This window comes from Anomalospiza imberbis, chromosome Z (assembly GCF_031753505.1).
Source record: "Anomalospiza imberbis isolate Cuckoo-Finch-1a 21T00152 chromosome Z, ASM3175350v1, whole genome shotgun sequence".
In the NCBI taxonomy this organism is placed as follows: domain Eukaryota; kingdom Metazoa; phylum Chordata; class Aves; order Passeriformes; family Viduidae; genus Anomalospiza; species Anomalospiza imberbis.
Genome location: NC_089721.1, coordinates 64,680,205 through 64,696,162, shown reverse-complemented (window position 1 = coordinate 64,696,162; position 15,958 = coordinate 64,680,205). Strand labels below are relative to the sequence as shown.

Below are 15,958 nucleotides of genomic sequence, written 5' to 3'. Positions count from 1 at the left end.
CCTGGCCACTACTACTGCATGTAGAAAAATACTGTCAAGAACACAGAGATGGGTAAAGGAGGGAGAGATTTGAAGATGCAGCAAGCATAAATATGCTCTTCCACATAGCTTGCAAGCCAAGAGCAAGCCCAAGTTTGTGCAGGAACAGTTTGCTCTCCCCTCCAGCATAAGGTTTTTGCGCATCAGCCACTATACTGCTTAAGAAACTACAATTTAGGCTATCTCACATTCCTCCTCTTTGAAAGGAAGTCTTATTCAACAGAGATTTAGCAGTTCTTTTCCTCTAATGTTGGAATTTGAAATGTAGAGAATTCTCAGAGCTTGGGGCTTGTAAGGCAAAGCTTAGAATTAAACATAGTATTTGATCTGAGACTTTGGAAAAATCTTCTAAATTTAGGTGTTAGAAATGAGAATGTGGATTTATAGTTTAAAGTAGAAACATGTCACACTAAGTAGAGGAAAGTTTAGAGTTTCAGAGTATAGTATTGTAGGTTTGTGAGTTACAACATGATTAGTTAAGAAAGCTTACAATGCAGCATGAATCTTTGCAAGAAAATATTTAAATATTAAGTTAAAAGCATAAATTGTTTCATTAGTAGTGTTTTATTAGCTAATACATTTTTAAAAGATTTTGTAACTAGAAGTCTTGTGACTTTCTAAGCCATGTGGTAAGAATGTGAGCTAAACTCACCTTTCCTGCTTATGTGAAATATAAAAAAAAAAAAAAATCACATCATCTAAAACAATTTATAAGTTTTGCCTCTAATTTCTTTTGAATTCTTTCACAAATCCCCACAATCACTTTTATCAGAGTAACAAACCCCTTGCATAATAAACTTTGAGCACAATTTTGGTACAAAATACGCTAATGTAAATCAACAGCAACTAAGATGGTGGAGTGATGTTGGTGTAGCTACGATCAAAGTCAGATATTCATCTCCAGAACATCACTTATGCCCCCAAATGTCATCTCAAAGTCTACCAAATGGGAAAAGGACAGCTCTGCTCCTTAGAAAATCTCCACACTCCAAGGAATGTAAATACGGGATATTGTCAAAATTAAAGATCTAGTTAAAGCTATGTATTTGTAACTTTTAAAACATTTCCTCCTCCTTTCTGTATCTTTAATCAAAGGTTATAAATGTGTAGGGGATGGCTGTTGCCATGGAAATATGCAGGCTAACATCTCTCTGTGGGAACCTCAAAGCTCCCTTCACTGTCAGGTGCCTTGTAATGACAGGGCCACATTAGCACATTTCACTCTCAAAGGCCCTTAACTGCATAGAAATTAGCACAGCTGACTCCATTCACCTTCCACAGACCAACAGTAACTACTCCTGCTCAACTGACTTTCTGCTGCACTCACCCATTCTCCCAGGACACGCTCTCAAACCCACTTCAGCACCATCCCTCCATCACACTACAGCAAATTCATCTTCAAAGTATACTGCTCTGTCAGCAAACACGAAGCAGAAACCAGACGTTGCACAGGCCATCAGATGCTTCAATTGATCAAGAACATCATTTCATAATCTGCTGAGAAATTCCTTTTTCCAAAGCAATTGACATATAATAAATCTGCATCCTATTCCAGAAGATGGAAAGCAGAGATATGAAGAAAAACAGAGGCAGACATGCAGCAACAGGAACTGAACTCTCATAAAAGCCAACAATTAAATTAGAGAACAGAAGACAGCTTCTGAATAACACTTACTTTTACCTCTGGTGGTTGTCAATGCTAAAGAGGGAAAAAGTTCTTAAAAACTTCAGTGAAATTCCTGGATATCAGCATGTACCATTTGATGCACAATCACTTTATGCACATAGGAAGCCCATTTCAAGGCAAATACAAAACAGATGCTTTTTAAAAATATTATTTTAAATTAATTCCAAAGAGGCAAATTCAACCATCTAAGAATGTGTTCTTATCAACATCTTAATACACACATGAGCCAATATACACATTTATACAGTCATGTTTTTGTATGAAGTAGATTTGTGTCACAAACCCTCTGATATTGGAGTAATAAATCCCTTAGACACATAAAAGATAAGATTCAACATGCACTTAGAACAAATTTTTCTACATATTTGAAGAAAAAATATTTCAGTAGTATTCACCCTCATAAAAAATAGCCACTCAAATACATTAAACAGCTAATATACTGTGGATGTATACCTATGGGTTGCTTCTTTTATTTTTTAATTCTTTAGAGAGAGGAAATTGTAAAGATAAAAGCTCTTAAGCCTATGGAAAGGGCTCACATATTCATTACACAATCCTTCACAACTAATTCCAGTACAAAAGAAATGAAACTACATTCTATGTCTCACTTACCTAGAAGATAATCAGGGTGACCTTTCAAGGCATTTTATCAATTTCACTGATGATGACTAAAACCTAAGTAAGATTTAACTGAGCAGTAAATTTATTTCCACAGGGCCAAGCATCTAAAGCATTTAGATTTTCAACAATCCCAATAATTTAATGAAGAAAAAGGCAGTCGCTCTCTCATCTAAATAAGACTAGATTTTAACAGGAAAGAAAAAATTAATTCCTACCACTGTACAAAATACAGACACTTTTTAATGTCTTTGCAAGGTTTTTTGTAGCTTTGCTTTCTTGGTGGGATATTAATTCCATCAAAGGTACTTATTTTCTTTATAGCTACAGCTCTGATCAATGAATAATTTTCTGACAAATGGACATTTTAGGTTTAGAGCCATACACAGATGGGGATCTGTGTGCGCATACATAAGCACCTACAGCAAATCCTTAGTAATTATATGCAATTGCTGAGTGGAAACAGGAATGCCTGAATTTCTTGCCTCTGGCCATTTTAGGCACTTCTAGTGAAAAGAAAAAACAGGTATATGGGGGGGAAAAAAAAGCTTTGAGCACAGCATTGGTCCAGCAGACTCCTAAAGTCTGCAGACAACTAAAGCTTGTTACTGGGGGGGTTTGTTTTTGGGAGGTCGTGCGTTTGTGTATGTGTATTTTTGGTTGGTTTGGATTGTTTTGCTGTCGTCTTGTTGTCTTGGGGGACGCTTTGCTTGGTTTGGATTTTTGTCGTTACTCTGGGAGGTCAGAAGAGCATACTTGGGCAAGTCCCTGTACTAGAGGGCAACCTCTGCAGGCATATGCCCCGCTTCAGCTACGTTCCACCCACACAAACCTGCTTGGCAAGATGAGGGCATGATTATTAATTTCTGTGTGCAAACCACTCTTCTCTTCTTAAATGCTTTGCAGACAGTTCTTACCATACTCAAACTAAGTACAGATTTAGACACAGCAATACCTCATGGCCCACAGTGCAATGTCTGGCATGAATTACAGAGTCTACTGAGAACATCCAAGATGGGGCTCAGAAAGAAGGGCAATAAATATTTTATAAGATTAGGCTGAGAGAATATTGATTGTACCAAAGCCTGTCATTGTATCAGCTGGTCCAACGATCCCCCCCTTCCACAAACTGTCTTCCTTACATTCTCAGACAAACAAAAGGAGTCCCATCTGATTTTACTGAATAGTCAAATGCTCGGCCTGCATTAACAACTGCGATTTTATTTCCTAAATGTGATTTAATAAATATCTTCTGAATAAATTCAAGCATTACTAGATGAGGTGAAAGCACAGAGAAAAGTATATGTAAAATACTGTATTGACATACATTCTTACAAGTTACTGCAATTCCAGCAAACAAACTAGTGTTATCCATGTGCATATGACAGTCCCAAACACTACATGGTATTGCCAGTTTAGTCCTTCCTACTGTCACAAGAAATGATCTGCAAACCAGAAAGGTAAAGTAATGCATTTTATGGAGATAAATTATGGGATTAACTGTGTCCTCATACAAACTTTGACCAGTCTCCTTTTGAAGTATTCCAGAATTATGAGTTTAATTACAACAAACCTAACCAATGTCAAGCACAGCTTCAATGACCTGATTTAAGACATCAATTCAATGTGCACTTTGTTTTTTAAAAAGTCTATATTGCTCCATTCTCCCCAGAACATATAAAATTTACACAGAGAGAGAATTCACATACAAATCCAAGAGCTTCCACATCTCTAGGTCCCTTCCCCACATCTTGCACTGTTTTTCCAGTAACACACAATTGTAACTCATCTCTTTCAGTGGAAATGAGAACAAAGACATTCTATAAAAACAAAAATCCTCCACATTTCTATTCATCTCTTTGTGTATTCAATGACAAAGTTCATACAGCATCATTTGTTTATTAAAAAAAAAACACACACAACTGAGCATATACTTATAAATCAATTATTTGGGCAAGAAGAATGCCTGCTTTATATTAGGAGAAGTAAAAAACTCAGAAATACTGTTAAAGGCTGGCTGTGATACTCTTCAACAAAGCAAGAACTATAATCACGTTTCATGCATTCGTCTCCCTACTCCTCGGCTCTGCCATTTGCAATGTATGCAAATCTGTATGGACCTGGAGGTTTCACTCAGGCACAGGGAATTCCAGCCTCCCTACTGTCTCACCTTGCTGCAGTTCTGTCAGACCTGCTTTAGGTTCCAGACAACCTTTGGTCTCTCTGTTGCACGCCAGCAAAGAGCTAACCAAGTATGTAAAAGTTTTTCCTCTCCTCCCTGCTTTCCCAGTACAACTGGCCATCTCCAGAAACCCTCCCCTGCTTTGCATATTCCTTTCAGCTAAGAAATCAGATGCAGTAACAACATCACAATTTCCCAGTCTGCTAATTCCATATATTTCCGAGTCACTTCCACACCAGTGCTTCATCACCTACACATCTGCTCAGCCTGCACAACCATGCAGTCGAACACACAACCAGGCTCCATACAAGAAACAGGGAACCTGCCTCTCTTTGCAATGAGGCCAACAGGTACTAATCTTGTAGCAGTGCTCAATCCTCTTTAGTCTGCTTCATATACTGGCTAATACTAATTTTTTAAGAGGATCAATGCAGAAAATGCCTAGTGGGTTATGAGTTCACTGCTGTACATGAACAGAGACAAAAAGAAATAGGTGGAAGAGCACAGAAAGACAAAAAATGTGTCCACTATAACTTGTACCAAAAAACTGGGTCTTCAATTAACATGGTCTCCAATTAACTATATGTACAGTCTTTATAAAGGTTCTTAAGTTCCTTATCTGCTTACATCTACAGATTTTTATTATTATTTTCATCTGTTTACAGTTCTTTACTATTTTGTCATCTGTTTTGTTCCCCCCTCCAGGCCACAAGAACTGGCTCCCTCAGTACAGAACAACACACTCTTGAAGTAAAGGCTGCTGTCAGGTGCTTTAAAAGACCTATGAGTCAAAAGTCTCAGAGTTAACAGTACTGAAAAAAACAGTCATGACTTTTCATTCAGTACAAGTCTTCTTTTCCTCTTCCACCCCATAATAAAAAAAAAGAGAAAGCACTACATTTACTGAAGGTAAGTTCTGGTCTATTTATTAATTTTATTTTCAGAAACACAGACATACCTAAAAGCTTGCTGCACCACAGCTTGGTGTTACAGGGAGCAGGAGGAAACAGAGCAGCTCTTGGACACCCTTGGCTAGAAGAGGAGCTCAACACACTTCTTACTGCAGGCAATATCCTCCCTCATGGTGAAGCCAGGCTACAGCAGCACATCCAAAAGCTAAACAGGCCTTTGCATTCCTGGAACTTTACGGGCAGATAAAAGAATATAAAATCTTTTTGGCCAGAATACAATTAAACATAAGACCATCCAGTTCTGGACAGCAAGATCTGTAACTTCCCAATCCAGGATGGCAGCACACGTGAATCTTAAATTGGAGGTTCTACTTTTCTTCTTTGTAGCTGAAGAGCTATGGGAACAGAAAAAGTTATTCTTCGTTCCTTTCATCAATTCATCCAAAAAACAAGGACAAAACCTCCATATCAGAAGGAAAACAATTATAACAGCTTCCACATCTAGCCTGCACAGCTATATAAACACACAGGCAAGTTAACTGCAAATGGAAGCTTTGGCAGTACCTTTTGGCATTCCCAAGCTCCTTCTGGTACTCAACCAGTTGTATGCTCCACTGAAAAGCAGCTCTTTAGCCACTTCATCTTCCCAAGCTCAAGACACAAGTAAAGTTATGTGGGACTTTTCTCATTCTTTTCAATACACTTCTTTTACCTATCTACCTAGACACTCAAGCACAGGACAACTAAGCAAAGCCAGATGAAGAAGACCTTATAAAATATTGCTTTATCATCAGCAAAATTACTAGTTAGAAAAAAGGAGGCAGAAAACTTCAGAGAAAAAGCAACCAAACAAAAAGCCAAAAGCACTTCCCAGCTCCTTGTTTATTAAGCAGGTTCCCAAATAAGCATACCTTTCTTCAGTTAATTAACACAGCATACAGCAACTGAGTATAGGGCACAACAGAGAACACTCCCTCACCAAACTGTTTAATATTACCACAATGAAAGTTTCCTATCTGCTTTACTTGTTTTTGTTGTCATCTTTAAATCTTCAACCTTACTCTCACATGCTACCCAGAATTTAAAATACTGTGACAAATTGTCTCAGTCATGTCTACAAGTACTTAATTTTTAGTTTAGTAAGACTCATAGTAGATTACCACCCATTCATGAATAATGCTTTCATGGTCATATACCTTCAGAAGCTACTTTTCAACGCATTTAAATCACAGAATGTGAATTCAACAAGATCCAACACGTGGAAGCACTGGAGGGCTTACAAGACATGTTGGTCAACTTTGGCAATTATTTCATTACCTTTGCACAGCAAAACCTGGCATAAGTAACTTCACCTCTGAACATTCAGGGGAAATACTTTATATTCTTGTTATCTATAAAATCCCTATTGCAACAGCTAGCTTGGGATTGCCTTTTTCCTGGAGAAAACCAAAACTAAAAGCAATCAGAAGAGTTCCAAGATAACGTAACGGTGATAGAAATGCTCCAGAATTTTATTTCTACTGTTTTAGAGTCCAACTTAAAAAAGTCATCCTTAAAAATCAGATTATGGCACAACCACCTATCGACTTATTCAACACCTTTTGCAAAGTAGGTGACATAAGCAAGTATTATATCTAATGCTAGCAGCCCAGAACAAGAACTGATTTTGACATGACTGAAAGAGACCTCCCACTTGCTTCACTGCAAGAAAACAGCTAAGAAAATGTATTTTAAAACGAAAATATTCATTTTGCACACACCCCTTAAGACAGCTGGGAGAGAGGACAAGAGTGTGCTGCAGAGCAAGCACGGTGCAGCTTTCAACTCCACCCAAGTGGCCTTCAGCAGATGACAGATCCTCTCGAGTTCTCGAGCTCCTCCCCAGCAAAAGGCTGCATGAAGCAGGGAACTTGGAGGCTCAGCTGCTCAGGAGGCAGGCCAACATGGGATGCGTCAGGGCATCCAGAACATCTCTTCTGTTTGCAGGACCTCTTAGTGGTATAAATCCACACATTTTGGCAGGGTACTGGTGTATCCATGTTAACAAGAAAAGGTTATCGAGTGTTCAGTGTAATAGCTGTTTATGCAGGGACTGAGATGGAGGGAGGAGAGGAGACTGAATCATAATACCAGCAAAGACATGGCAACACAGCATATTAAATTAAGTCTGTGGGCACACCTGTACTTAAGAGTGTCCAGAAAAACCTATGTATCAGCGTTAAGAGTTTTGAAATAGAACGTTCACATCAAACACTTAATTTGTTGTGGAAGTAGCTAACTGCCCTCCCACTAGCTACAATGGTTTTTGTTTCTTAAAAATAGAAAAAGCACGAGAGAAATTTAAAAAACAGCTATAGACCTATTTTGGTAGATATGAATGCAAGCAGTTTTTGTCAGCAGACTCTGTAGCAATCCTGGACCATTGGAAAAGGTATATAAAATAATTGCTTCAGAAGAGAGGGGAGAGAGGGTGAAATACTTCCTCTACAAGCCAAGAGATGATAGTAAAGACAGTCTTCATCTGTCAATCCAGCTCCCCATTTACAAAGCCTTATTTTTTTTCTTTAAGAATATAAACGCAGTAACACATTCCCGTGCCATCCGTTTGCTTCCAGTGGAAAAAGTCACCTATACCTCATCTCTGCTACCATGAAGAATGAGTGGCCATCCATACATAGCCTGCTTGTCCCAGGCAGCACACAGCACAAACGCTCTTCCCTGCACAGCAGGGAACATGGTACGTACAGTGTTTCACCCGACACAAGCCACTCGACTCGGCTCTCTCTTACAATGCCCCTTTCTAACTCAGTTTGTAAACGATACTCCCACTCCGGCTCGGCCTCCACATTCGCTATCCATGCAGCCAGCACGGCCTTCTTTAGGCGCACTTGCGTAACTGCCTGAGCTCGCACGCTTTCTAATAAAAGAAATCATTAAACTGTTCTCTAACAAAACCTCCATACAGGTATCCAAAAGGGAGTATGAGATCAGTAGCTATTTCTGAGCCTGATGGGCACAAAGCACTCAACAGACGTGTGCTTATTACTGTGAGAATTCTAATTTTCTTTAAAAAAGAGGCTTTATTGCTACATTGATTTCCAGAGCTACTAGAAAGACCTGGGTGCTATAAACTTAAAGGGTTAAACATTTAAACATTTTTCAGCCGAAGTAACTCCTCATAAGAGGTAGAATAAAGACATGAAGGAAGACAGGAAAACGTTTCAGCATTAAACCAAAAAGCAGACTTGAAAAATCCCTTCAATCTACAGATCCACCAGGTTCCGTCCTACACCAGGGCAGGATCAAGCTGCTATTCCCCTCCCTGCTAAAGGCAGTCATGTAATAGAAAGGAGCTGCAACAATGAGGTTACCGCGGCTGCATTCATCCAGTCAATCCCACTCCCTTAAACGCCCATGATGCATATTGTATACGCGGAAAAGACCATGCAATAACCCACACCTCCGGGAAGCAGTGAAGACATCCCCTCAGAATTAGCGGAGGGGCAAATGGGGACAGAAAACTCTCCCTTCACCCATACCTTGCAAACTCAGCACCTCTGTGGAGACCTGATTTAAACTCTCCTGACAGCTAAAAAATAAAGCAGCACATAACAGCTCTTCTGAACACATGCAGCCGGCTCCCCGACAGCAAGCACCCAGTACTGCGTACTGCTCTTCGCTCAGTGAGGGACGGCGGTTCCCAGCAGACAGCGGCCTCCCCGAAGCGCCGGGACACACTCCCGGCAACCTGAGCTACTGGCCCTTGGAAACCGACTGCTTCTCAGCCAGGCGAAAACGCCTCACATCCACACTCACCACCCTGGGGCGCGCCCCCGGCCCCCGTCTCCACGGCAGGTGCGGCAAGCGCGGGCGGTGGGGGCCCGACCGCCACCCCGGGCACGCACCTGGCGGAGCCGCAGCCGGAGGGCCGGCGGCCGCTGCCGCCGGAGTCAGCGGGGCTCGGGGGCGGTGGGAGGAAAAGCAGATTTAAAAACCTGACAGCCCTCGCTCATTTGCTGCAGCTGGAGGCTCCTCCTCTCCGTCTCGCTCCGGCCGCGTCGCACGCGGGGGCTACCAGCGCCCTCGCCCCCCGCCCGAACCCAGCGGCGGCGCGGGCCCTGTCAGCCGGCAGGACGGACTGCGTTCCGTAGGTGCGGCCGCGCCGCCCGCCCCCACGCGCGGGTCCCCCAGCCCCGCACCCACCTCGGCAGGAGAAGGCGCAGCGGGCACGGACGGTCGCTGCCCCAGCGCCGACCGCTCCCTCGCCGCCGCCGTCTCCTCCTCCCTGGCCGACGCACAGCCCGCCCCGCCGGGCGCGCCTACCTGCGGGGGGCTGCGGCGCTCCCCTCGCGCGGCTTCCGCCTGCCTCGGCGCCTTCCCCGCGGCTGGGGCTGGGCCGGCGCAGCCCCCTTCTCCCCGCGCCGGTGGGGGCAGGGTGGCGGCGGCGGGAGGGGCAGCGGCGGCAGCAGCAGGAGGAGGAGGAGGAGGAGGAGGAGGAGTTGGTGCCCGTGTGTAACAAGTTTGGGGCCGAGCGGTGCTGGGGGCGGACCCGGCCCTCGCTGCCGGGGGTCCGGCAGGGGCCGGAGCCGCCCTGTCCTCGGTACTGCCCGTCCCTTCCCCCCCGCTCGGCGCAGCCCCGCTAACGGCAGCGCCGCCGGGTGACCTTAGCCCCGTCACGGCGCCGGCGGAGAGGCTCCTCCCGCGCCACCCGGGGCTTCGTGGCTTGGCAAGGCACCGAGGCGCCTCTGCCGAAAGCAGGTGCGGTGTCCCGCAGTTCAGCCGGGCCGAGCAAGAGCCACCGCAGCTCCTCGCACCTAGTGCCACTTGTCGCATCCCACTGCTTCCCCTCCGCCTTTTCGTCGCGGGCAGGATAGATCCGCTCGCCGCAGACCCCAGGGAAAACCGCACCTGGGATCCAGCCTCTCGGTACCATGGGAATGAAATAACTCGTACCATAAACAAATGTTAATGGAATTATTGCACCTTAAAAGCATAGGCTCGCTTAGGTGACTGCTTGGCGGTATATAAAAGGAGGACAGAAAATAGGTCAGCAAATGCACGGATCCCACCCGTGACCATTCTGCTGAGTCACTGATGAGCTGGTGATTACCATCGTGTCTGGGCACGCCTGGTGCGACTGTTCCGATGAATGGCATGGACCAACACGTGGGTGTCTGGTTTTGGATTGGGGTTTGGTTTGGGTTTTTTTTACTGCTGTGGAACAGGTGATACCAGTGTCATGAGATTGCCATAGCTTGGTTAGCAGTAGTCATTGAAGCAAGACTGAACAAAATTCTTAGTTTGTCAGATAATAGCACTTGCTTTACTGGCTGACCTTTAAATTCCAGCATTACACAATATTGTATTTTTACAATAACATGCTAGTCAATCTCTAATAATTCACATTAGCTGTAGGTAAGAAATAACATCAAGAAGAAATCATTGAGGAGATCGAGCCTCTTAGAGCATGGAGACATGATAATAACTTCACATGAAGGAAGTTACATGCAAAGCAACCTTGGTATTTCAGGATATACAAAATGGTAGCATATGAAGAAGGGTATTAGCATAAGCAGCAAACAGTCTGTTGTGTGGTAAACAGTGGGAAATGAGTTTTCCTGCACTACATTTTCAAAATGGTGAGGTAACAGTCTACCTTAACAATGGATAACCAGTGTTCATCCAACCATTGACATCAAATAGGGCCGTAATGCCATCAAAACATTGGATATGAAGCATTGAGAAGAAAGTAGTCATACCCAGCTCTGGGGGACGGCAGCAGGAGGGGATGAGAAGCCATGGTCTGCAAGGAAGGGGCAGAACCACTTCTGATGATTAACCTGAGTCTTACAGGGGCATAAATGAGAGGGTCAAATGAACAAATGAACCCATGCCAGAAAATCCGTGCTGAAAATACAGTAGCATGATAAAAAATCCTTATCATATTGTATTTGGGATATTGCTGTAATTTATACCATCAGAAGATTAATCTGCATCTCCACTGGGACTGACTGCTGGTATTAATATGCTAGCAAAACCCTCTAGTGCAGACAAGACTTTAAGCATGTCCTGAGGGATACAACTATGAAATTATATTACAAGGGAAGAAATAAAGATGATTTTTTAATCTCTCATTTTACAAAATCTAGGCTTGGGCAATTCTTAGCTCTGAGTAGGAAAATCACAGGGATTTTGTCAGGTTTCCCCATGAAGCCTGCAGACTGCACAAATTTCCAAAAACCAGGAGTGGCACAAGGGAACTGGAGCAAAGGCTAGCACCAAGACAAAATTTCCATTATTTCTGACTCTATCCAGGTTATATGTCAGTACCTTTTAAGAATTGTATTGTTAATTTGTATAAAGTAGCTTTCAATCTCCATTCTCAGCAAAACCTGGAGAGTTTTGCAGACTTGAAGGTTGGAGGTAAAACAAGAATATTTGTACCTTATCAAATGGCAGATTCTCAATCACATTTAGAACCTTCTTTCAGGTATATATTACCAAATGGGATTTGATGAGAAAAAGAAAACGCTAGCAATAACAGTGTTGGGAACTTACAGCTGGTACCATGAATTGCACCACTGAAAATTCCTTTTGGTTACAATTATAAGTAATTTCTTTCACAGGACTAAAAAATAAATGGCCTCTGACACAGATTTGAGACATTTTCCAGAGGTCTGTAATATTAATCTGGGTTGTATGTGAGCTAGTGGTGTAGGGCTAAAGACACTGGTCCTCCAAGTAATTATAACTGATTTTGTTTTCCAAAAAAAAGATAATAATTTTCCAAATGCTTCTTCTCATTGCTGTGGCAATGAGATCAAATAATGAACAATTATTTATTCATGTCCACATCAATTCCATAATGGGTATTCCAAGGACATGGAGGAAACATGCTTTTAAAAACCTTTACTATAACCATAATAAAGTCAAATCTTCAAAAGGAAACCTAATGCTTTCTGCAAAGCAATATATATAGTAATATGTAAAGTAATATATAAAATTTCTTCTTCCATATATTACTTTCTGCAAAGTAATATATAAAGACTGTCTCAGTCCTAACACACTTACTTCAGACAATGTGTTGAGGTTGAATATACACATTGGTATTTTAAGTCTAGGCAAGCTGTCAAATCTGTGCCAGGAAAAAATAAATAAGCAATTAAGAAAGAAAAAGGGGTTAAAGAAAGCTGTAACAACTGATGGTGCTCTTAAACCTGCAGTCCTTAATTAAACTGACAAACAAATAAGCCACAGGGTAGAAGATACAGGAGCAGAGTCAGGACTGAGAGAGACTAAAGCTGTCTCAGAAGCCAGGTCTGAGACTGAGGGCAGATCTTTCCAAGAGTGAGTGAGTGAACAGGTGGTAGGTTTTTACTAAGTCAGTGAAAATGGCATTGAAGATGCCCAGAGGTTTGCAAACCAATACATAATGCAGGGAATAGGTCAGTAGCAGGGTGCATGAGAGAATGAATGGATGAGAGAATAAAAGAATAAATAGTTGGGTTGAATGAATGCAACTGTGAACAATTCCGAATAAAGTCAAAGTTTCAAGCTCTACCTTTTTATTGCTATGATGGCATGACTTTTCAAATCACTCATCATTGATGTAAGTCAGCATTAGAGGAAAACAGCACACATTGCTGAAAAAAATCCCTTTTCACTACCGGTTGTGGGAAAAGAAGATAATAAAAATAAGGATTTTAAGTAGATTTTACAGTCATGACAATAAAAACAGTTTTGGAAACATTCGTATAGAAAAATAAACACACAAAAGGCATTTAAAAGCATTGTCCAGTACATTAATGTTGATTAACATCATTAAGCTACTAGAATTGACATAGACCTAAAATTATTTGCAGAGCAGGAAGATGCCATTAACTATCCTAGTTAAGAAGCTGATACACGACAGCTCAAAGAGATTTTTGCAAGATTATACTCTAAGTCAGTGACAGAACCACAGATGGATAAAGCCTTGACCTTTTACTTTTGTATCCTCCCCATCAGGCAGAGAAATGCGTTGACTTCACTTTGCAATTACAGAGGCAGTGAAACCTTGGGGTTTTTTGAGTTTCTTTGGACTGAACACTTCCTATATCATTATGGATAAACATGGCAATTATACACTCAGCGACTTTAAAACTGTCCCTGTATTTACCATGTTTGTATGCCTAAGACAGGAGAGGGAGCTAAGTAAATGCTACAGAGAAATCTACATTTAGATGATGTAGAGTAGGGGAAGTGCATGTCTGGATGACATGGCAGAGGAAGGTCTTTTTCTCTGCCTTTGATGGATCTGTGTGGCTAAGAACTCTGTAAAGGTCACAGAAAATGTTTTCCTTTTCTTTTTATTTCCTAATCTGGAATAACAGATTTAGGGGAGCTACACTGTAGGTTAATGTCTATGGTTAGACATCTGTAGTCTAGTCTTTTAAATGTCACAGCACAGCCTGTTAGAAAGTTTGCTAAAGGGATAAGGGACATGGTGAATTTAGGGAAGGATGGCAAAAGTGGTAGGGATTCCCCTCATTCTGATGTAGGGTCAGCATTTGCATTTGACAATGAGATATCACTAGCAAATTACATTAATAACATACTTTGCTCCTAGGTAAAACAACAACAAATAATTTATGTTTTCACTTAGCAGTGTCCAAATACAGAGCCTGTAATTCTTACACAAACAGCTAAGTTATGTGCATGGTTACAAAATTAAGAAACTAACCACTCCAGTGCTCTTTTCATAGGAAGATGGCATGGAAAGACTTAGAATCAACAGTCAATGAATAATAAATGAATGATAAAAGACACTTTATCTACTCTACATGGTGGAAGAAGTACATGGGCTAGTGAAGGAGGCACATGTTTATTAATGAGAAAAATAATAAAAAAGGTGTCAGCAGTGCTTACCTCAGGGGACAAGGTCAATGAGGCAACATCAATAATGCAGTACATTAAGAATAATGAAGAAACTAAAACTCAATATATTGTTTACATATTTTTTTAAAATGCAATTACATTTCCAAAAATACCAAAGTAATGAAAATTGTTTAATGGAGTCATCACCAATCACAGGAATCATTTCTGATTACATGTTTTTCATACATATAATACCAATATCAAACTATTGGTATGGAGTAACATGAGCTAGTCATGAATAAATATGAAACCAGAGAGGTAACAAAGGTGTTCTTTTGTTAATACAGGAAAAGCAAATGTAGGGTTTGAGAGTAGTAGATTGAGACATTTAGAAACTCTATACTAAGCTTGTGTTCTTCCTGTATGGACCCTACATTTTTTTTGCCTGCATTATTACAATATTTTATGATGTTTTCTTATTTTTCTTACTTCTTTTTATAGAGGAATAACTTAATATGATGCTTTACAAAAACAAATTAAGTGAAATTATAGGAGATTTTTCTGGTGACAAACTTGATTGTAAAAGATAGTAATCACAGACCTGTCTCTTTTATGTATGCATGTCTCTGTTCATATGTCATCTGGCCTGAGAAGAGGGGAATGCATCACCACAGCACTGAGTGAAGACTCTGCCTTTTATCAATCAGAATAGCATTTTAGTTCAGTTACTTTCCATGCACACAGTTTACTTGGAGAGGATCAGAAGACTAGTGGGATTCTTTAACTTGTACCAATGTCCGTAACTACCTTTGACTTCAGCTTAGTTACCCAGCTAAAACCTGTAGACTCCCAGCTTTGAACCTCGATAGAACAACAGTGTTAAAGTATGAATCTCATAGTTGCTCCTGTTCTTGTACAGGGCATCTATCTCAAGTAATGACAAGCCAATTGATTCCTGTCAACACTCAGACAACCATGAATCCGCAAAATGAGAAGTCAGCAGTGCAAATACACTGTGAATAAAAGGTGAAAGCAGACTGCTTTCCTCTCTTTGTGTGAATTTTTTTTTTTTTGGGCTGGCATCCTTCTCACTCCCAAAGAATGCAAAAACCTGATGTAACTTGCTTCTTGAACTAAGTTGCCCTAATAACCTAATAACCACCTCTTTGGCTGAAGCTAAACCAGGTCATGATTTCCCATTGTGATGTCTTTCACAGGGACATTTTTTTCCTGCCCTAGAGTAAGGTTTTCCTTTCCACTGGTTGCTCCTAACGTTTCTGTTACTTTATATAGAGAACAAAGCAAAGGATCCACTTGCCTCACTATTATAAATTAAATAAAAGGACATAAAGTACAGGAGAGGATGAGTTTTTCTAAGCTCATATGAGCAATTTGCTACTATCAAAACCCTTTTGGGAACACAGACCTCTGTTCCAGGGAATAATGAAAGGAAAAATAAAAGATGGGTTGGAAGGAACCAGGCTAGTCTTTGACAAGATACTCACAAAGATAATTTTAAAAGGTCAGGTCATTTTAATCATCTCCATCTTGCTGTCCTCCCTGAAATGGAAAGAAAAATGCGAAGACTGATGATTACTGCCTTCAAAATGCATCAAGAGGTTTGGCTATCAGGAAAAGATGTCTTTTATCTGTCTAAAACATTCC

At 41.2% G+C, this 15,958-nt stretch overlaps 1 protein-coding gene and 1 long non-coding RNA gene across 8 annotated transcripts in view; one reads left to right on the top strand and one right to left on the bottom strand.

The window, feature by feature from the left end:
- SEMA4D (semaphorin 4D) overlaps positions 1–9,895 on the bottom strand; it is an 89,906-nt gene extending 80,011 nt beyond the window's left edge. For 3 of the 7 annotated variants that reach the window (XM_068177193.1, XM_068177192.1, XM_068177186.1), the window contains exon 1: positions 9,761–9,895. Coding sequence is in view for 1 of the 7 variants with exons in the window: in XM_068177189.1 (XP_068033290.1) it covers positions 8,705–8,776 (72 nt within the window). In the remaining 6 variants the exon portion in view is untranslated. Of the gene's footprint in view, positions 1–8,704; positions 8,792–9,640; positions 9,659–9,760 lie in introns of those variants that run through there. The other 4 variants (XM_068177194.1, XM_068177187.1, XM_068177188.1 and 1 more) reach the window with 4 other exon arrangements.
- A 191-nt stretch (positions 9,896–10,086) lies between these two features.
- On the top strand, positions 10,087–15,330 carry LOC137464770 (uncharacterized). The gene is made up of 2 exons (XR_010994412.1): positions 10,087–10,483; positions 15,213–15,330. It is a non-coding gene; the product is annotated as an uncharacterized lncRNA (long non-coding RNA).
- The last annotated feature ends 628 nt before the right edge of the window (positions 15,331–15,958 follow it).